General features: G+C 39.2%; 1 protein-coding gene across 1 annotated transcript in view; it reads left to right on the plus strand.

Annotated features, from left to right (window-relative positions):
* The window catches only part of shank3b (SH3 and multiple ankyrin repeat domains 3b), a 59718-nt gene extending 47607 nt beyond the window's left edge, over window positions 1-12111 (plus strand). Inside the window, exons 18-24 of the mRNA XM_062994924.1 lie at window positions 971-1051; window positions 2423-2443; window positions 2671-2807; window positions 4109-4211; window positions 5157-7038; window positions 7209-7238; window positions 10100-12111. Coding sequence (XP_062850994.1) covers window positions 971-1051; window positions 2423-2443; window positions 2671-2807; window positions 4109-4211; window positions 5157-7038; window positions 7209-7238; window positions 10100-10685 — 2840 coding nt within the window. The 3' untranslated portion in view covers window positions 10686-12111. The remainder of the gene's footprint in view (window positions 1-970; window positions 1052-2422; window positions 2444-2670; window positions 2808-4108; window positions 4212-5156; window positions 7039-7208; window positions 7239-10099) is intronic.
* The last annotated feature ends 11336 nt before the right edge of the window (window positions 12112-23447 follow it).

Below are 23447 nucleotides of genomic sequence, written 5' to 3' on the forward strand. Positions count from 1 at the left end.
AAAGGTCGCTGGTTCAAGCCCCACCACTGGCAGGTTGCCACTGTTGGGCCCCTGAGCAAGGCCCTTAACCCTTAATTGCTTAGACAGTATACTGTCACTGTACTGTAAGTTGCTTTGGATAAAAAACGTCTGCTCAATGCCGAAAATGTAAATGTAACTATCCAGTTTTGTCCCTTCTCCACTGCTGTGGACTCCTGCCCTGAGAGAGGAGGCCCATACCTCAAACAAGCCCCTTCCGACACATGTGCAGTTGCAAATCCCTGTTATTTAATTGCCTGAGTAGGGTTTACACAGAAGGCAGTATAATATATGGAGAGTCACTCACTCCACTCTATCATTCATTATCTCTATGCAGGTGCAGCCAGCAGAGGCTGCAGTTACAGCAATAATGAGGATTCCCTTTGACTATCTCTAATGACAATCATTTCTGTGTAGGTGCTCGCTGTTCAATAGCACAGCTGTGAATCAGACTCCAATCTCAGCAGTGGTGGGCTAGCATATTAGACCACTGTGCCATCCGAGCATCCTAGATACCTATTCTAATTTTGTATTTTGTAATTAGTTTTTGCATAATTTTTTATTTAAATTTTAATTTACTTTTAGTTACTTTGGTTTTGTATGTTTATTATTTTATTTAAATTGTTATTGTTTAGTTAATTTTGGTAAATGGATTGCTGACAAATAAGGGTTTTAAACACAAGGTTTTATAAAAGTTTACAGTTACAGTACATAACTTTTTAGAATTCTGATAAGTCTTCATTCCGTTGTAGATTCATCTGATGATTGTGATTGGCAGGTCAAAACGCATTCATTTAATATTTCAAGTTATGGTGTTAATCTCATAATTGTCAATTGTTCAACCAACAGACTTTTAAATGTACATTTACATTCTACTATATGTATGACATTTAATTCCAGTATATGCTCCTAAACTATGTATTTCTTTTTGGTCTGCCTGTTGGCCATTTAGCTCCTCCACCTCCCAAGAGAGACCCCAGTACCAGTCTCACACTGCGCTCTAAAAGCATGACGGCAGAGCTGGAAGAGATGGGTAAAACACACAAACACACTCATTTTGCTATGTTCTCATAATGCAGGACATGAAGTAAAAACACTTTTTGGTACCTATTAGTGTATCAGCTTCAAAGTAAAACTCTCTCCTAGGCTTCACTTTCAGAAGCCAATTTAAACAAATCACCTTACATAGTGAGAGCGCAAGCCTAGCAGATACTGCCAAAGTGACAAATTACTGTAATAATCTGCAATCTGTAATAATTTTCTGTAGTAGTTTCTTCGTGTTAAGATATATGTATGATTGAAGAAGTAAGAATTGCCATAATACAGTTTACTGTAATATAAATCAGCATTTTTTTAAAGCACTACTATGACAGATTTCAAAATAGTATTGTGATAATTTACTGGATCACAGTATTTTAAACAGTGATAAGCTGTTAAATCCTGTTTAAAACCCAAGGACAAAAATCTGCTTTACTCCTTTTTGATTTAAACTGTGTGTATGTGACAAAGAAATAAACCACCCATTAATCAATATCAGCCAATATTTTATTAACTGGGCAGATATTAAGAGCCTTGACTTACACTTGCACACACAGGGTGCAGCCCAGGTTAGTTTAAAACAGCACACACACATGCTTTAATAACTAATATTATCTATATTATTCATAACAGACTAATTATATCATTTGATTGTCTTAAAAAAAAAACTCTGCATTTTCACAGCAGTGGCATTTGTTTGTTTATTAGGATTTTAATGTCATGTTTTACACTTTGGTTACATTCATGACAGACACGGTAGTCACTCACTACACAAGGTTAATTAGTTCACAAGGTTATATCGAACACAGTCATGGACAATTTAGTGTCGCCAATTCACCTCACTTGCATGTCTTTTGACTGTGGGAGGAAACCGGAGCTCCCGGAAGAAACCCACACAGACACGGGGAGAACAAGCAAACTCCACACAGAGAGGACCCGGACTGCTTCACCTGGGGATTGAACCAAGGACCTTCTTGCTGTGAGGCAACAGTGCTACCCACTTAGCCACCGTGCGGCTGTGGCATTTGTATCTGCTTTGTTTCTTCAAAATCACTTTTAAAATTAACCACACATAAAATAATAAAGACAAAATGAGTGCATTAACCAAACAGCATGGGGGAATTATATACACATACAGATTCAATAGTAGATTGTTAAAAAATTCTGTACAAAGCACTGCATATTTTGTTGCAGTATCAAACAATAATGTGTGCATAATAAATGACTACTTAAATTAAATGTTAAGTTGCAGGTTTAATTATTTTACCTTATAAATTACCAGCTTAAAACTGGCTATGTTTAGTAGACCAACAACCAATTACAAAAACAACATATGGTATAATGATTACTGCTTCTTATCCACAAGCATCAAGGAGAAGGAGGGGAGGTAAGATTAGACAAAATTAGATGGTTCTATGTGTCTGTGTTACTTCTTATTTAGCATGAAGAATTTTAATTGTCATTTTAATTGTGTGTCTTGTTGTGGATTGTGAATAGTGTAACCACAGTACACATGGATGTTTTTCATTAAACATGAATACAATGTATATAAATAGTAAAATATGTTTTTTTATACTTAGGGTCTTAGTATGTGTTAATATTTATGCCTTACAGAAAAACTGGATGAGATGCTGAGTTCACCTAAAGAGCCTGTAGTGGTGATGAGACAACGGCCTACAGACGTAGACTCCAGAGCAGCCACAGTGAAACAGAGACCAACCAGTCGACGTATCACACAAGCTGAGATCAGTGTAAAATGCCTGCACCCACATACATTTAACTTTACTATTTATTTTCTTTTGGTCAGGGTCACAGAAGGTCCGGTTCTAGTGGAAAACACTGAGCAGAGAGCAGGAAAACCATGGATAAGGTCTTAATCCATGATGAATGTTTTTTTTTCATGATAGTTAATATTTTTTATAAAGGTGATGTTGCGGTGTAATAGTACCAGTGCATCTGTGAGCTTTTTAAAGGAAAATTGGCTGAATTTTCACACAAAGTTCAAGTTAAGAAGTACTTAGTGAGTTACGAATGGGTTTGACTACTCGTAATTTACGAACGATTTTAAGTACTACGTTAGTTACGAAGGGTTTCGGGAAACATTCGTAAATTTAAGAAAACCATGGATAAGGTCTGTTGATGCATGCTCAATAATCCAGGTACACAAATCCACAAAGTTGAATCAGTTCATCTGGACACAAGTTTGTTGTAGAGATACGTTTCATCACTCAATCCGAATGACTTCTTCAGTCTGAAGAAGTCATTCGAAGGCACTCAGTCTGAGACTGAAGAAGTCATTCGGATTGAGTGACGAAACGTATCTCTACAACAAACTTGTGTCCAGATGAACTGATTCAACTTTGTGGACATGGATAAGGTCTTAATCCATAGCAGGGTTTCAGCCATCTTTCCTCAGCCCATCATCTCTGTGTAGATGCCCGGCCAGCCTGATTTCGGATGTCAATAAAAATTTTACACATTTCTTTCTGAAATGTTTGGTTCAAACACATTTTTAAAAATGTAAAGATGTACCTTCTGTAGAAAAATTGCATTTGTAAACAGTCAGCCATCTACATACAGACATGATTGGCTATTTCAGGAAGGAGGGGGGTGGCTAAGGCCACCTGATGGATTGGCATCCTGTCTGGGGTGTGTTACTGCATTGCGCCCAGTGATTCTAAGAAAACCGGACCCACTGCAGCCATGACCAGTATAAAGTGGGGGTAGTAAAATGAATAAATAATCTTTAGCTAGCAATGTGCTTAATGACCAAAGTGTTGCGCAATAATGATAATAAAGATCTAATTTAACTAATTTAACTTTTTAGAACAGGTGTATGTTGTTTGAAACAGAGCCAGAATTGTAGATGTTTATCTTAATTTAATGACTGAAGTATATAGAGGCATTTCCATCACATATTCATTGCCTATTCATAGATATTAATAGTTTCTGATATTAGTATTTAGTGTAAAGATGTAGAAATGGCTTAGAAATGTTTAATAATTTACTTAGCCAGTAAAACATACTACTATTTTTATTCTATTGACACTAGTCTTTGTTGGAGAGGCAAGGTTTGCCAGTGTCAGCTGGAGTATCTCTTGGTGTGGAAAAAAGTCACATGCACCTGCACGGGATGACCAGAACCAAATCATTTGGTAAAAAAATTCACACAATCACACAATGTAGGCACTTAGAGCAGGTACCATTGGGATTAAAGGTCTAAAACTTGGGATATTCCGCTAGCACACCAGTGCCGAGATTCTGAACTCCTCGGTTCGAAACTCGAGTTGACACCGGTCGGCTGGGCGCCATCTAGTGGGCATAATTGGCAGTGCCTGCAGCAGACACATTACTGCTAGGGTGGGATGAGTGGACCATGTGGGTGGGGTCTTCAAAACACTGTGTAAGGACCCTGATTAGCAGATAGAGAGGCGCCTGTGCAGAATGCATAGGTGAAAAGGGTTCCGCTAAGGGCTGCGCGTGAGTTGGAGGAGGCGTGAGCGGCAATATACCCACCTCGACTGCAATCAGGGATCCCCCATTTTAGCATGTCCAATTTTTACCCAAATGCATTATGCTTCTTCTCTACTCGTGCTGACCCCGCCCCGAATGAGGAGAGCGAACTGACACACGCCCCCTCTGACACGTGTGCAGTAGCTGCTTCTTTTCACCTGCACAAGGCGAGTTCATATGCCGATCAGCCTTGTGCACGGAGAGCCACACCCTGATCAGCATTATTCCTCTACTCTTTGCAGATTCCATGAATCAGAGGTCGTAATTGCATCAGTTATGAGGTCTCTATCTGGCTCTCTACCTGGATGAATAACAGCCAAATGTTGTTCATATAGCCGCCAAGCTCAGCCCGATGGCAGAGCTGAGATTCGAAACGATGTATTTGAAATCCCAGCTCTGGTGTGTTAGTGTATTTTACCGCTGTGCCACCTGAGCTGCAAAAGTATCAATTTGAATGAGATTCTGATGAGAAGATTTTGGCTTTTTAATCCCAATGGTTCCCCAACATTAAGCATGTAAAATGTGTCTAAATAAACTGTTGTCAGATATGGTGTAGTTAAATTCACATTTAATAAATGAATGTGCAGGTACCCCAGAAGATGAAAGAATCTCTGCTTTAATTGGGGAGCACCGGTTTCCAAGAAGCTCCTCGATGACTGACAGCTTCCGACAAGACAGCATTCCTCCTCCTCCACAAACTGCACCTCCTCCCCCTCCAACACCATACTTTCTGGACTCTGGTCCTCCTCCATCTTTTCTTCCTCCTCCACCGCCAACACGTGCTGCCAATCAGACCCGTTCAAGCTTCCGTCCAGGGGCAGAGCCCAAGCTTCACGGTCCTGTCACAACAGACCGGCAGAGGAAAGCTCGCTCTATGATTATTCTTCAGGACACTGCTCACCTGCCAGTAGAGCCTGCCCCCATTCCCAGACCAGCAACACCTACCTCTGGGGCAGCTCCTCCTGAGCGAGGTCGTAGAAGAGGCCACCCTGTAGAAAACCCATACGCCAATGTGGGCCGTTTCAGTGCAGTCTATACCCCTGCCAAACCCCAACGCAGGAAGAGTCCACTGGTCAAGCAAGGCCAGGTAGAGGAGGGTACTTCTACACAAGCTGGATCTAGTAGGGATCCTTCACCTTTAGGAGGGGCTCGCATACCACACAGCAGCAGAGCAGAGCAATTTCAGCAGCAGGTGCTCTCCGAAAGAGCCAGGATTACACCGCCTGGGGCCCGTCGCAGAACTAGTGTGTTTCTCTCAGTAGAGGGAAGCACTACAGAGCCTCAAACTACCCCCTTACTGTCTCAGTCACACTCAGTAGATGAGCTGGCTGAGCTGCCTCCACCAGCACCTATGCTTTCCCCAGGTTTGCCACCAGGGGGCACTACTTTTATACATCCATTAACAGGGCGACCTCTTGACCCCTCATCCCCTTTAGCACTTGCACTGGCTGCACGAGAACGTGCCCTTAGTGGCCGTACTACTCCCACACCCACACCAACTCCGTCACCATCACCCACTCAGGGCAGAGCAGTAGAAAGACCGGAAACTGAAGGTGGAGTGACACCTCCTGCTGCTATTAATGCCCCAGCCTCTGATTCCTGGAGGGATGAGCCTGTCAGCATTACTGCAGAAATAGCAAGTCAGGTAACAAATGGAAGCCCTGTGTCATCACGAAGTTTAGAGGAAACACTGGTGTCACCAACTGTGCAGATTGTTCAACCCTCCCTGATGGACACACACCACAACCAACCAGTGGTTCCACCTTCCATGCCCTCACCTGCCCCAACACTCTCAAACCTTGCAGGACGAAGTATGACCATGAGCTCAGAGGAGGAAGCAGAGCCCTACACAGTCACACTACCCCCAGCACTACTTACATCCAGTGATGAAGAAACCAGAGAAGAGCTCCGGAAGATTGGCATCGTCCCACCCCCTCAACCTTTTGCTAATGGCCTTCTCAATAAGGAAATGGCCAAAGTCACTCTCACCATTTCTCCTGGTGCATCACGGCCTTCTATAGCTAAGACCTCCTCTGGTAAAACAAGTGATTCTACTGCAGACTCTGGTGTTGAGGACCCCCACATGGAGACCACTAGTACTGTTTCTACAGTCTCTAGCATGTCGACTTTGTCATCAGAAAGCACAGACTCTGCCCATGGTGGCAAGCCACGTTGTGGGGTGGGCCGCAGCCGCCCCGCCCATCTCAGGGACCCACTGCTTAAACAGTCTTCAGACAGTGAGCTGCTTCCACACCCACCGAGCACAGGCCCTGTCCGCCCTCGTTACCTGTTCCAAAGACGCTCCAAACTCTGGGGGGAGGAGCCCAGGGCTCAAGTGGGCATTGCTGATGATAGTAGGCCCGCAGCCATGGGGGCAGAGTTACTGAGTAAAGACACACATTCTCTAGGGGAGGAGCCACCCATGGGAGCGCTTGACCCTGGCAGAAGATCACCAGTGGGCGGCGCAAGGTAAGAAACTCATGTGAGTCACACAACTACTTGACCTGCATGCACACTGCAACAAACCTTTAAGTAACACACACAGGCACTGTTCACAGCTGTTAGTGTAAATCTTTGTCACATGGTTTTCATTTACACACCTTGTTTGAGTGCATAACACATTCTATATATCCTTGCAGATGTGAGGAGAATGGAGAAGAAAGTAAATCGTAGGTTTTTAGCTCTCTGGGTAAAATACCTTATTCACTAAAACTCCTAAAATCCCAGCACCACTCCTAATAAAATATTAAGGACATAACTGAACTAATTTATCTAACCTTGTTGCAATCGATATGTACTGCATAGCTGCAGCCTGTTCCTGTGGGCTCTTCTGCTTAAGCTTTATTACACATTCTAGTTATAACAGTTTGTCCTCCGCTTTCTTAATCTAACTTTGGTGCAAAATTCTGCAGATTTTTATATTTGACATGCGATTCTACTGCTTTACCAGCTAGGCATTAACCTGATTCTTTATTGGTCTGAGGTCATCTCCTGGTAAAAAAGTGAAATTATGTTCCTCAGACATTAATTACCTAACCCAAATGTATTTACTGTAAAACTTCATCCAATAATGCACATTCATGAACTGCATTAGAGACTGCAAGAGACACAGTAGGTTCAGATCCTATTTCAGAAATCCTGGATGCAATGCAGCAATGTACTCAAAACAGAGTGCCTCAAAACAGAGATCTGTATCAATTTATTTATATGTATAAATATAGTTATAGTCATTGTCATTAAAATACATACAATGGATACAATGTATTTAGAAAGTATTCAGATCCTTTGACATTTTGTACACTTTATTGTTTTGTGGATTTGGGGCGGCACGGTGGCTAGTGGGTAGCACTGTCGCCTCACAGCAAGAAGGTCCGGGTCCTTTCTGTGCGGAGTTTGCATGTTCTCCCTGTGTCTGCGTGGGTTTCCTCAGGGTGCTCCGGTTTTCTCCCACAGTCCAAAAACATGCAGCCAGGCTAATTGGAGACACTGAATTGTCCCATAGGTACCTAGCCGCTAGGATGCATAAACTAGTGCATTGTATTGCCGGTCCCAAGCCCAGATAAATAGTGTGTCAGGATTGTGTCAGGAGGGGCATCCGGCATAAAGACTGTGCCCAATCAATAATGCGGATCACTATCCGCCAGTGACCCCTATTGGGAGCAGCCGAGGAAATAAATAGAGATTGTTTTGTGTATTTGATTTAAAATATTAATAAGTGTCATTTCTACTAATCAGTCTTTATTTATTTACTCATAATGATTAAGTGAAAAAATTTTTTAAAAATAAATTAAAAATCAAAACCTGAAATTTTATTTGCAACAAGTATTCAGACGCATTACTGTGGCACTCCATCTTGTGTTCAGTCCATCTGATGCTATTTAAATTGATTGGACGTAGTCTGGAAATGCACATACCCAAGTCTAGAGCTCACAGTTTACACTGCATTGTCACGACAAAAACCAAGCTGTGAAGTTCTGAGAATTGCCCATGATCAAATTGTGGCATAGATTAGGGCAAGATATAAGATATCAAAGGCGTTCCCAAAACCACAGTGGCCTCAATATTTTTAAAATGGGAAAAGCATGATACAATCTTAAACCTTACTAGAGTTGTCTGTCTGGTGAAATTGTGCATCCAGGCATGAAGGGCCTTGAGGGAGATTAAAATGGTCACTGTAAAAGAACTCCGAAAGTCCTGTGCAGAGATGGGAAAAACCGTTGGATAGACATTCATCTCTGCAGCACTTCACAATTCAGGCCAGGACAGAAGCCAGTGTTGAGTAAAAGGCATCAGTCTTTAATAGCCAAAACAACACTGGAGTGGCTTTGAGGCAAGTCTCTGAATGTTCTTGAGTTGCCCAGCCAATATCTAGTCTTACAGCCACATCTGTGGAAAGACCTGAAGATGGCAGTTTACAGATGCTCGCCATTCAATCTGATGAAGCTTTAGAGAATTTGACATGAACAATGAGATAAACTGTTAAAATTCACTTGTGCAAAGCTTGTAGAGATGTTTCTAAGAAGACTTGCAGCTGTGATTGCTGCAAAAGGGGAATCTACAAAGTATTGACTAAAGCAGGGGTCGGCAACTTTTTTTGTACTCTGTGCCATGGAATTCATCAGTCATGTAACACAAACTGTTGTTATGTATGTGACATAAACCAATTAATCAATTAATTAAACTTACATGTCAGTGTGATCCTTGTCCCTGACTTTCTCTGCAAAGATGATCCATCTGTGGTGTATATGAGGTGAACTTTTACCATGGCATAAATTCTGAAGAACACTCATCTGTTTCTTGTACCTTGAAATTGCTCATTTGATTGATTCCATTTTGTCAGCATCATGCTTAAATGAGCTTTGGTGCTTTGTCTCATCTGTCCAGTATTGTTGAATCGAATGACTCAGGTGCATCACTTTTGCGCGTTTAGCAGCCATGCTGTACTAAGTTCGCACAAAATTGAAAGCTGACTTACTCCCGACACCTTGATTAACCTTAACTAGCATAAATTACTCAACCTTAACTGGCTATAGGGGGAGGTGCATGGCGGAGGCAGTTAAGGTGATACAAAAATGATTTTTATTAAAAAAGCAAAAAATATAAAACTGAAATAAGGATTTGTGATGATCAAAAACAAGTTAATTGAAAAATTCATGGAAGTTTAAATGACTAAATTAATTTATTGCAAAGATATAGAAAATAAAAACTCAGTTGGGTCACTTTTGACCCAGGTTGTGCATCAAAGGGTTAAAGTGCTTTGTGATAAATAATCAACTGTCGTTTCCATGAAATTTTATGTGCAGAACCAGGTGTAACAAATCTATAAAACACTAAGGTGTGCTTAACCTTCTGCCTAATGTAGAACTATAGATACAACTGCATACTAACAATTCTGCTTACAGTACTAACTGAATGCCATTTGCACAGTACTAATGTGAAACATAATAACTTTTCCTGCTTTGAGAGCAACTTTAAAAGTTTATTTTCATTGTCTAACTTGTCTTCTTACACTCATGTTTCCGCCTGCTAGACTCTTTAGCAGCCTTGGTGAGCTTCACACCATCTCCCAGAGGAACTATGGCACCACTTTTACCATACGTCCAGGCAGCCGCTATCCAGTGGCCCGCAGGACACCCAGCCCCGGGGCCACCTCTGAGCGAAGTGAACCGCTTGGGCCCATGCGGACTTTTGGTCCCCATCATCACCACCATCACCACCACACCATCCTCAAGTCCTCCAGCCTAAGCCTCCCACAGGAGCCCAAGGAAGTGCGCTTTGTTATGCGAAGTGCCAGTGCTCGCGCCCGGAGCCGTTCTCCCTCCCCATCGCCCTGTGCTTCCCCTTGCCCCTCACCGGTCCTGGGTGCTCCACTTTTGGCCCTGCGGCCTTTTAGACAGCGCCCTCTTGCACTTTGGAGCAAGTACGACGTGGGGGAGTGGTTAGAGAGTGTGGGACTAGGGGAGCATCGTGCCCGCTTTTTGGAGCACGAGATCGAAGGAGCACATCTATCTGCTCTTACCAAGGACGACCTAGCTGAATTGGGGGTGACACGGGTGGGGCATCGGATGAACATTGAGCGAGCACTTAAACAGCTGTTGGAGAGCTCAGGAGCCTGATGAATTTTAGAAAATATAATTAAAGTTCTTACTAAACAAGCAATTTTTTAGCTTTTCACATCTGGCATTTTGAACACTGTATACAATTCTGTCACAGCAAAATCACTACATTAACCCCTTTATCAACAAGCTAACATAAAAGAACCACTTAAAAGGGTAAGAATGATATGTCTAAAGTAGTTTTGTGATTCAGGGCTGCTGTTGAAATCATTTGATTATTAAGCCATGTGCACCAGAGTTTTTAAATGAATTATCCTGAGAGCCATCTCCATCATGCAGAATATGTTTAGTATGTGGTTATGCTTAACTAAATATACCAGGACTGGCATGAATGCCATACATGTCGTGAGGAATCTGAGATATCAGTAGTTTACAGTTAAGAGCTAATCAAGTAGAACTTTTAAGTCCATGCTTCCAGAAGCCTAGGTCTTAAAACCCATCATTTTGTTCAGTCTTGCCAGTTAAAAATGCCATTCTAGTAATTTAGGATGTTATACAGTAACCAGATCAGGCATGTATGTTTACATGTTTGGACATAAAATCAGTAAATGACAATCTGCCTTTAAAGGTGCACTATGTAGGAATATTTTTGTAGTATTTTCAGAGATGGCCATAATTAATAATTATAAATTGTGTGTTGAAGTTTAAACTGGTTTGTTTATTAGTTAGTCTGTGGTTTTTGTAATAATGTAAATTAGTGTTCGTAGAATTAATACAATATTTATACAGAAAACACAGAGGCAAAACATTTGCAATGATTTCTGAAAATTTTTCAATGATTTTTAAAGATGTTAAAGGTTAATTAGGTTTAGTGTAAAAAATCCAGCATAATGCACCTTTAATCCTAATATAATTTTTTCATAATACAAGTGTGGCCTTGAGATAGTACTGCCGCCATCTAAATTTGATAAAGAAAAACCAGAGTATTTTCAGTAAGTACATCAATTTTCTATGTGTATGATATATATGGGCTTATATATTCAAAGAGGAAAGTGTATGAGTTTTAAGTAAACTATGTATGTAATGCCCTGTAAGTGTGTCTATATGATTATATTTTATCTTTGTTACATTAAATATTAATTCATGACATAAACCCAAACCTATTTAATTTATCCCCCTTAGTATTCCATGTGATTTCCTAGACCTAAAACCTGCAGTATAACAATATATTTCTTACAAATGGAAAGCTGTTTCAAAATGTTGAAACACTTTTTAGTTATGTCAATTATGAATAAATGTGAGACAAGATTGTATATTGAGTATTTATTTAAATCAGAGCAACAATTACGTACATACTGTGGGGAGTAGGTAGCACCTTTGTTACCTTATGTGTTCTAGATGGATTAATAGGGTGCGTGTTGTTGATATAACATTTAAAACGTTGATTTGTAAACTTTTGTTAATAAAGGTTTCAGTTATGCTACTTAAGGGCTTATAATGTAAAAATCACAATATAAGATTCTATGATGTTCATGATGCAGTGTGAATCTATACAGCTGTTCAGTGAAAGAAGAAGACATATATGTAGGTATATATCAATGAAGTTGTAGTTTATGTTTTTGTCTTTTTTAATGTGTGTCTTTTTGGTTGAATTTAGTTTTTAGATAGTATGGCTTGCTTGGTTAGCATTTATTGTATTTTAATTTTAGTACTCTTAGTTCTGGGAAAAGGCTAAAACTTATTTTAATGCATTCTTAAATGAAGCATGCACAGAAAAAGTGTAAATCTCCATAATATCACTGAAATAACTGGAGTAACTGTTTACAACAATGCATTTGCTCTGATGTCATAATTTTAAGGCCCTTTTGAATACTGTAGCCATCCATGGCTAGAGGCACCAGTGTAGTTTGTTTTATGAACAGTTTGCTGATGAAGGGTGAAGGGTGCAAAAAATGATCTTAGTAAGTATAAAAAAATATTTGGTGCAAATATACTTAAGTACTGTTAATATATTACGCAGGATCAACTGAGTAAATAATAATTCTAAATAAATTAAGAAAGCATATTAAACATATGTATAAACATATGCTTTACAATGAACATAAGCAAGCCTTATCTGTAAAATGCATAGTATATACTCCTAATGCAGTTAATTCCTGCCCCACAACACAATAAACCATGTATATGTCTGTGATGAAACAAGACAGTAGCTGTGTAAAGAAATACACCCAAACGTTGGTGTATTACAGCTTTTAATTGTTTGGATCATTATAGATTTGATCAGATCACAGCAAAAATTAGCTTTCTTAAGCTAGCATTTCAAACTTATTAGTTTGTCCTTACACACCAATGAAAGGGAAACTATAACTCCCAAAGTGTTATCAAAACCGACTTCCAAAAATGTTGGGATGTTTCGTAAAGCACAATAAAAATTAGACTCTGTGATTTGTTAATTCTTTAGAATCTTTATTTATCTGACAAAAGTGGAAAAAAAAATCCAGTGTTTTCACTGATCAACTTCATTGTATTTTGTAAAATTTAAACACTAGAATTTGATGCCTGCAACACACTCCAAAAAGCTGGAGGTAAAATAAAACAGTGAAAAGGTTACAGTGTTCTTCAATAAGCAGCTGAATTGGTAACAGGTGAAGAATTCATGATTGGGTATAAAAGGAGGATCCACCAAAGGATCAGTCTTTTCAAGCAATGATGGGTCTCTGCTCACCACTTTGTGCCAAACATCAGCAGAGAATTGCCAATCAGTTTAAAAAGAAGAATTCTTAATGCAAGATTGCAAGTAATTTAGTCTTTGGTGCAGCATGAAGAGGAGGATCAGACGATGACAACCATGGACTGTTGAGCAGCTGAAGTCTCGAATCAAGCAAGAATTGACAAAAATTCTGCTTGTAAAACTGCAATAATTAGTGTCCTCAGTTCCCAAAGCATTAAAAAAGTCTTAGTAATAGGAAAGCTGATGGAACACATGGGCTAAACACACCTCGGGCCCAACTTTTTTGGAGTGTGTTTATATTTAATAAAACATTAGAAAACCTTTCTTACTACTTTGATCAGTTAAACAAAAATTCAAGAGAATTAACAAATCACAGATTCTTTATTTACTTAAAACGTCCCAACTTTTCTGGAAATGGGGTTTGTATACACTATATGAACAAAACTATTGAGACATCCATTCTGATCGAATCCACGTGTTTCAGCCACAACAATTGCTAACAGGTGTAATCAATTAATTATATAAAGAAAAATATATGCTTCCAACTTTGCAGCAACAGTTTAGGGAAGGCCCTTTCCTGTTGCAGCATGACTGGAAGCACGTTCTAAAAAGACATAGAGAAAAACTTCAGTGGCCTGAACAAGAGCCCTGACCTCAGCTCCACTGAACAGCTTTAGAATGAACTGGAATATTAATTGAGGCTTTCTTGACCAACATCAGTGCCCAGCGAAACAAATGCTCTTTTGACTGAATGGGCATACATTCCACAGACACACTTCAGAGTGTTGTGAGAAGCCTATTTTAGCTAAAAAGATCAATGTTTAATACCATTTGTTTATTAAACAGGATGTCCAATATATATTCACTATATGGCCAAAAGTACTTGGACACCTGACCACTTGGTACTTGTGTCTGATGTAACTCGATTCGATTGTCAGATGAGGTTTCTCCTCACTGTCCCTGCAATATGTGATACTATAGAATGCCTTTATTTGTCATATATACATATACACATGTACAGTACAATGAATTTTTTTCTTTGCATATGCCAGCTTGTCAGCCATTGTACGGCGCCCCTGGAGCTGAGAGGGCCCAACAGTGGCTACATGGCAGAGCTGGGACTTGAACTCTCAACCTTTCAATTGATAGCCCAAAGCTCTACCGATTAGCCCAAATACCCGGGACTGGTCGAGGCACCTACATATGTGGTTAGGGAATTCACATAGAGCATTGCTTGTCTCTCCACATGTGGCATGTGTTTGTGTGGAAGCCTGCTTCTGCACCAGTCTGTGGCTCTCCCTGGCTGGTACACAGGTGATGCCTATTTTTAGAGGGACTACGATAGAGAATTGGAAACAACTAGATTGTTTCTAGGAAGAAAAAAGATTTTTTTTAAAATACTACAGGTTACTTAAAAGTAAATGTTATATGCCAGTACCTTCCTTTGGTCCCAGTGGATTTACATGATTGTTGCATTCAGACATTTTCAACCCCCTGAAGAAAATAAGTGATAGAGTGATATTTTTTAAATGTACGACCCTATAGATAAATATAGATATGTAGATAATTAACAAACAAAAATGGATGATATATTATTTCAAAGCAGCAGGATATTTTGGTAATACTGCCATGTCATAATTATTAAGCCCCTACATAATACTACTGTTCTTAAAACCTACTGCTCTTCTGTATGTCCTAAAGTTGGGTTACAGCATGATTGAACCACTTCATCTGTAATATAAACACCACCTAGCGTTGTGTTCGAGGTGTGTTGCAACCATGGTAAAAACTAAGGAGCTGTCACAAATGCTGAAAGAGGAGATCACACCTAAAGGACAAGACCTTGAACATTTCTTGAGACTTCATTTGGGAGTATTGTCTGGAAGTTCCAAACTTGGTGTGGCAGCAAATCTGCCTGGCCACTGGAGGAAGCACAACATTTTATCCAGATGTGTTAGCAATCTCAGTGAGGAAGCTAGAAAAACCTCTGTGTTAAAAGTCTTGGATGGCATAATAAAAATATGTCAGTGGCAACCACTCAGCAACCAAGGAATCACTCAACAACCAAGGACTTCATGGTTAGATTCCACAATGCAAGCCGCTGTTGACCAGGAAGCACAAAAAAAGGGTAGACTGGAATACGCCAGAATAGGCTTGCAGAGTGATTAGTCAAAACTGGAAGTTTGGCCATATGGATCAGCGGTTTATCTGACTCAGGAAAGTCAAAGCTTATAAGCAAAAGAATACATGATGATAAGGGGATCTTTTTCTGCTTTTGCAAGAGATTCACAAGAGAGATGTCAGAAGAGAGATGTCATTTTTAGAGATTATCAAGGCAAATGGATGTTCCACCAAGTACTGAGGCTCAGAAAAGAACCCAGATGAACATAAAGAACTGCAGGCCTCACTTGCTGTAGTTAGGGCCAGTGTATATGAATCCACAATAAGAAAGACATGGCATTGATCAAACTGTTGCAAGTCGCAAACCACTGCTGACCAAAAAGTACACAAAGACTCATCTTGCATTTGTGAACAAACATCTAGATAACTTACCCCCTTTCTGTCCCAAGCTGTTTGTGGCAATACTCTGTGGCATTATGAGTCAAAGGTGGAACGTTTTAAAAAATATATAGGTCCTGTTATATCTAGTGTGTGATGGTCCCGGGCAAATATTTTATTGCAGTTATTAGGTTTAGGGGGCAATTACTTATAGGTGATATAGGTTTTGAACAAAGCTTTATTGTCAATAAATTGAATGATCAGTAAGTTGCATTTGGTGTTTGCTCATGTTGTCTTTTTTATTATTAAAATTAGTAGGAAGATCTGAACCATTTAAATGTGACAAAATAGCAAAATTAGAAAAAAATCAGGTAAAAGGCAGATACTTTATAATAATGAATACAAAGCTATAAACTAACAGCCAGACATGGAGGCGTATGTACAGATTTACATTCAACAATCAAAAGGAATTCATAATAATGGTGCTAGGTTTTCTTGTAATGGTGCGTGAACAACTAGAGGCTTGTCATCAGAATTCAAGGTTAATGGATTTTTATGGAGGGCTAATACTGCTTTTCAGAATGTCCAGTTTGCACACTCATGTGCTTTTTAGTCTTTTAGTCTTGCACTTTAAACTCACCTAGCCATTATAGTAAGTGCAGGATACATTTCACTTTATGCCTCCTGTCAATCTGTCACCAGAATTTTACTGTATAAATCAAGAGACTCACACTTGCCTCTTGTCCAGATGATAAACATGCACAAAGTGGAGGGTGCTAATTTTAATAAGCCATTTGCATAGAACACTGCTGTTCTATCTACATCTCTCGCTCTCTCTGTCTCTCTCTCACTCACTTTTTTCCCCATCATCTCATTTTATCAAATGCTCAGACACATCCCACTCAAGCACAGAATGATACAGAGCAGCTTCATCAATGTTGGCAGTACCCAGTACACAGCTGGCAGTCTCAGTATGCATGTATTATCCAGCAGGGTTTAACAGATCTTGTGTTATTAAAGCAATTAACTACTATAATGAACGGTCTGTGCTGCACCCACTCGCTCAGTTTAAGAACTTAAGACACCTTTTTTTTTTTACTTATTAATGTTTTTGTATTTGTTGTTTAATTAAGTGAGTGCTTTTCAGAAATGATTGTACCCAAATATTAATTTGACTTGTTAATCACTGTAAAATCTATGTTGTACTATAAGAGATATTGAATGAAATGAAAGAGGGTGGCTATTTCTTGTTGTGTTCATCCACTTATTTAAGTCCTGGTAGTCTATAAAACTGCACTGTATGTTTTCTCAAACATAAAGTTATAAGAATTGTTTGTGACTGGTTTGGATTTTCTGTGTGAAAAATGTGTCATTATAATATAAAAACACTAGCTAGCACACCAGAGCTGACATTTCGAACTTGTAAGTTTGAATCTCAGCTCTGCTAAACAGACGATGATTGGCTCATCTGTCAGGGTTAGATGCCCGAGGGGATTCCTCATAACTGATGCAATAAATAACCTCTGCTGGCTGATCGATGGTGCCTACATTAGAGGCGAGGGATGATGGAGATGAGTGTGTGACTATCTGCGTAAGACTGAGCCCCATATGAACTTGTCTCTGGCATGTCACCTTGGTCAAGAGTGGAAGTCAGCAGCAGAGAGGAAGCAAAATGCAATGGGGTAACTAGGCTGGAAAACCCTTTGTAAACCTGAGTTTTTTTAAAGTGATACAACACCCTCTTTTACAGAATCATATATCTTGTAGCTCTGATCAGGCAGTGAAAAGACAGGCATGAACAGAAATTCTAGATCATTTTGGATTACTTGCTTAAACAGCCTTCTTCTTGGCACATTATCTTAACTGCCATTCCAAAATAAGTTTTTTTATTATTATTATTTTTGTTTATGCATTTTCTCTCCTTTTTCTCCCGTCTTTAGCGTATCCAATTACCCAATTGCATTATGCTTCCTTTCTACTGATGCCGATCCCCACCCTGATTGAGCAGAGCGAGACTGACACACGCCCCCGCGATACGTGTGCAGTAGCCAACTGCATCTTTTCACCTACAAGGGGCAAGTTCACATGAAGATCAGCTTTGTGCACGGAGAACCACACCCTGATCAGCATTATCCCTCGACTCTGTGCAGGCGCCATCAATCAGCCAGCAGAGGTCGTAATTGCCTCAGTTATGAGGAGTCCCTATCCGGCTCCCATCTGTATGAACAACAGCCAATCGTTGTTCATGTAGGTGCCCAGCCGAATGGCAGAGCTAAATTTAGAACTGACGAGTTTGAAATGTCAGCTCTGGTGTGCTAGCGTGATTTACCACTGCGCCACCTGAGCACCCTGGTGTTCACTTTTTGATAAAATTCAAATATATTGTTTCCTTAAAGTTTTCCAGTCAATGAGTAAGCAAACCACACCCCAAACAATGATGCATCAGAAAATATCCAAAGATTACATATGTAAGTGTCAAAATAATTTGTGAAACCCTGCTTGCAGTAACCCCCTTGTGCAGCAATACCTGAAATTAAACAATTCCAGTAAATGTTGATCGTTTCTGCACATTGGCTTGGAGAAATTTTAGCCCATGTCTACTTATAAAACAATTTCAACTTTGGGGTGTTGGTTGGCATTCCCACGTTAACTTCTCACTGCAGATGAAGATGCGATCAGCTAAGTATATGTTGGAGGAGGCACGTGAAAGCCTTGCGGGTGGGGTGGCACCAGCGACCAAGTTTCAATCGGTCACAACTGAATTGAGTGCAAAAAGGGGAGAAACATAACTGTTAAGTGGTTTATATAAAAATAAAATAGCAACAATAAATATTTTTATTACAAGGTGCTTCGGTGATGGAGCAGTAAAACACACTAGCCCACTACTGCTGAGATCCAGGCTTTGTATTTCTGCTGGTTGAGTATCTACTTAGACATGATTGGCTATGTTTGGGGAGAAAGTGGCTCTAATCGAACAGGCTAGAGACTAAAGGGTGCAATTGTAAGTGTGCTCTAAGTGCTAGTCCCAATCCCAGATAAAATGAGGAGGGTTGTGTGAGTTAGAGCTCTTCCTGAAACTAGGATACTAAGAAACTAAGATTCTCTGTAAAGTTAAATATTTACCTTCTGCAAATATACACTGTAGGTTTCATTAAGCATGGTTGATTCATGCTAGTCATAGACCATTTTTTATCAATTTTTGTCCTTTAATGGGGTGTTTTAATGTTAAATTAAATCTTTAATGTTAGGAGCTGTGTCCCTCTGCACTGCCTAGTATGGCCAATAGATGGGGCATAGAGGCATAGTTCGTGATCTGTCAAATTCTCTTGATTTACAATCACCTGCACATCATGAAGTGCAAGGTTTCTTATGACTCACAGCTTAACTCCTACTTTTTTGGCCAGCTCCTTGGTTGGCATACTTCACTGCATTTCTCTGAAGCTGTGATGCTGATTTTTTGCTGATAAGAATGTCAGCATTCTGCCTATATCTGGGAACTCACCCCGGTGTTGCAGCGTGTTGGGCCTCACAATTTAGACACCATGGGACTTCCCTTTTCCTAAGTTGGATTCACTGAAGTTTATGCAAACAGGCATCACAAATGTGGCGACCCTCAATGCAGCTAAAAAAGGAAGAGAAAGAAGATTTACAAGCTCCCTGTCTGTTTAAAAGCAGTGTGGACATCTCTTCAGACTATTTCATAGCAAAACAGAAGTTGTGACTGAACAATATTTGAATTCCATTTTAGAAAGAAAGCCTTGAGTGTGTTCAGTTGTTGAGCAAATCAAGTGTTACATGAAGCAAAAGTAGAAAAAAATATCACTTTAATAAGTACAACAATTGTTGTCACTGTGATGTAACGTGGCAAACATGCCCCGCCCAATAATTTTCTGTAACAAGCATACAGTATATGCAAAAACAATTAATAACACATTAAATATCTTGCCTTTTAATTGTTTTCTAAATGTGTGTTTTATTTACATATTATTTTGTACAATTGCATATTAAATTTTCTTACACAATATCCAGAAAAGTTGGGACATTTTGTAAAATGTAATAAAAACAACAACAATGTGGAATTTCTTAATTCTCTTGAACATTTAATGAACTGACAAAAGTACAAAGAAATTACTTTTAATATATCGGCTGTAAATATAAATGAAAAATTCGAGGCCTACAACGCTTAAAAAAGTTGTGACAGGCGCAAAATAAAAGTGAAAAAATGGATAGTATATAAACATTCCACAAACAGCCATACATTAATTCTATACAGCAATGCTGTTGAGCTTTCTGGGCCCAAGCTCATCTCAGATGGATGAAAAAATAATAAAAGCCTGTGTTGTGGTCGGATGACTCCACAAATCAGCTTGTTTTGGAAAAATATATATATTTCTGAGAAAAGGTGAAAGGGCCATCGAGACTGTTATCAGCAAAAGGTCATGGTATGGGGGTGCACCAGTACCCACGGCATAGATTACTTGCGTGAAAGTACCATTGACGCAGATATATGAGTTATATGCTGCCTCCCAGTTGACTTCTAGGCAACCAGACCTCACTCTATCTTGCAATGATATGGCATTTGCACATTTTTTCACAATATCCCAACTTGTATGGAATTGGAGTTGATGACAAATCATAGTGTAATGTGGCGGCCGCTGAGGTAGTATTTGGTGAATTTTAAAATGAAAAAGGCAACAACCCATACTGTTGCACACCCTAAGACGTGATTGCAGGAAGAAAGACATGATTGAAACACTTGAAACACATGATTGCTTGGTATCCTCGGTGCCAAAATGTCTTTTATGTGTTGTGAGAAAGAATGGCAGCATTACAAAGTGGTAAATGCATTACTGCATTTATTGCATTTATTTACTTCATTTATTTATTTATTATTTATTTACTGCAGATTGCACCTGTGTTTCTTTAGGTGTGCTACTGTGTGGTTTTATATTACTAAATAAAATGAAGCTGACCAGACAGAACATGAAATATATTTGGATTCATACTGTCTTTTCCATACTGTCCCAAAGTTTTCTGATTTGGGTTTGTGTCAACTACTTAATACCACAGTGTGGTGCTTCTTCCTCAACCCTTAGGAAAACAAAACGGGTACAAATATTCAGACCACTGAATCAGTGAATCAGATAGATGATCCGCTTTAGATGATTCAGCTTCACCGAAAGAGAAAGAGGGATCCAGGACACAGTTCCACTTTAGAATAACAATTGCAAAATGGTTTTTTTGAGAATATAAAGCTCTCTCAATATATATTTACCAGATGCATCTTGCCAAAGCAGACTTTGTGTCATTCTGAGCTCTGAGATTCATTATACAGACATGGAGTCAGTTGTCCTATATTAGCGCTGGTGAGTATAATCACTCGTTTAAGTCTGTAATGCATCATTATGTGTTTCTTGCCAGGAGATGAAGTAACCAGTCAAAGGTGATCAACTTGATTCACCACCCAAAAGGTGGGTAAACAAATTAGATACGAGAAGTGCAAAACAAATTAACATTTTAGTAAACAAAATTGCAAAAGTAAAAACAAATTTACAAGAGCTGAAACACTTTTACCAATGCCGAAACAAATTTTCAAACGGCCGATCAAACGGAAATTCTGCACGAAAGACGGTACAATTCACATGAAGTTCTTGTTGCTTATCTGCTGTCAATCAAACTGTTTCGCGGGGATGAAGTGAACGGAGTTTGTGATGGTAACGCTAAACAATGTTTTGTCCATTTTGTGGAAATCATTTTATCCAGCTGACCCACAGTTGACCCGCTTTTGTTTTTCTTGTGGGAAGTTCTTTGATTTTTTAAAAGTGCAGACGTTTAGACGTCGCCTGTGCATCTCTATCTAAACATCTAAGGAATTCCCACAAGAAAACAAAAGCGATAATAAAATGATTTCCACAAAATGAGCAAAACATTGTTTATTAGGGACGGAACATTTGATACCGAGGCTTCGAAGCTGGTTTCACTTTTGTAACACTCGCCGAGTCGACTCGGTGTATCGGGGCTTGTATTAAACCACCAGGAATGTGCGGGACTGGTTCAAAGCTTTGGCGCTGTCTTTTATCTTACTGAATATATAAGAGACAGTCGAACCCCTGATCACTCTTTGAGTCTCAGAGAATTGTACATGACAAATTTCAACGCAATGCTTTATTAAAGTAAAGATTATTATTTGCAGATGAAAACAAATATTTGGTGATCTATTAAACCACCGAGGGTTTGTATGTTTCACAGTGTTGAGTATATGCAGGCGGCAATGTATTCTTAAAGCAACCAGGTGTCACTCTGCTCCGATGTCCACTTTCAATGCTTCAATGCTTCAAATCATTTTCAGCACAATCAGTCAAAAGCTTTAATCAGGCTTCATCTGCCCATCACTATTGTTTAGCATTATATCACAAACTCCATTCACTTTACCTTCGCGAAACAGTTTGATTGACAACAGGTAAGCAACAAGAACTTCCTGTGTATTGTACCTACCCTTTCCGTCTGATCGGCCGTTTGTAAATTTGTTTCGGTACTGGTAAAAGTGTTTCACCTCTTGTAAATTTGTTTCAGTACTGGTAAAAGTGTTTCACCTCTTGTAAATTTGTTTCGGTACTGGTAAAAGTGTTTCACCTCTTGTAAATTTGTTTTGGTACTGGTAAAAGTGTATCACCTCTTGTAAATTTGTTTCGGTACTGGTAAAAGTGTATCACCTCTTGTAAATTTGTTTCGGTACTGGTAAAAGTGTATCACCTCTTGTAAATTTGTTTCGGTACTGGTAAAAGTGTATCACCTCTTGTAAATTTGTTTCGGTACTGGTAAAAGTGTATCACCTCTTGTAAATTTGTTTTGGTACTGGTAAAAGTGTATCACCTCTTGTAAATTTGTTTCAGTACTGGTAAAAGTGTTTCACCTCTTGTAAATTTGTTTCGGTACTGGTAAAAGTGTATCACCTCTTGTAAATTTGTTTTGGTACTGGTAAAAGTGTATCACCTCTTGTAAATTTGTTTCGGTACTGGTAAAAGTGTTTCACCTCTTGTAAATTTGTGTCGGCATTGGTAAAAGTGTTTCACCTCTTGTAAATTTGTTTCGGTACTGGTAAAAGTGTTTCACCTCTTGTAAATTTGTTTTGGTACTGGTAAAAGTGTATCACCTCTTGTAAATTTGTTTTGGTACTGGTAAAAGTGTATCACCTCTTGTAAATTTGTGTCGGCATTGGTAAAAGTGTTTCACCTCTTGTAAATTTGTTTCGGTACTGGTAAAAGTGTTTCACCTCTTGTAAATTTGTTTTGGTACTGGTAAAAGTGTATCACCTCTTGTAAATTTGTTTTGGTACTGGTAAAAGTGTATCACCTCTTGTAAATTTGTTTCGGTACTGGTAAAAGTGTTTCACCTCTTGTAAATTTGTGTCGGCATTGGTAAAAGTGTTTCACCTCTTGTAAATTTGTTTCGGTACTGGTAAAAGTGTATCACCTCTTGTAAATTTGTTTCGGTACTGGTAAAAGTGTTTCACCTATTGTAAATTTGTGTCTGCATTGGTAAAAGTGTTTCACCTCTTGTAAATTTGTTTCGGTACTGGTAAAAGTGTTTCA

This window comes from Trichomycterus rosablanca, chromosome 1 (assembly GCF_030014385.1).
Source record: "Trichomycterus rosablanca isolate fTriRos1 chromosome 1, fTriRos1.hap1, whole genome shotgun sequence".
Lineage (NCBI taxonomy): Eukaryota > Metazoa > Chordata > Actinopteri > Siluriformes > Trichomycteridae > Trichomycterus > Trichomycterus rosablanca.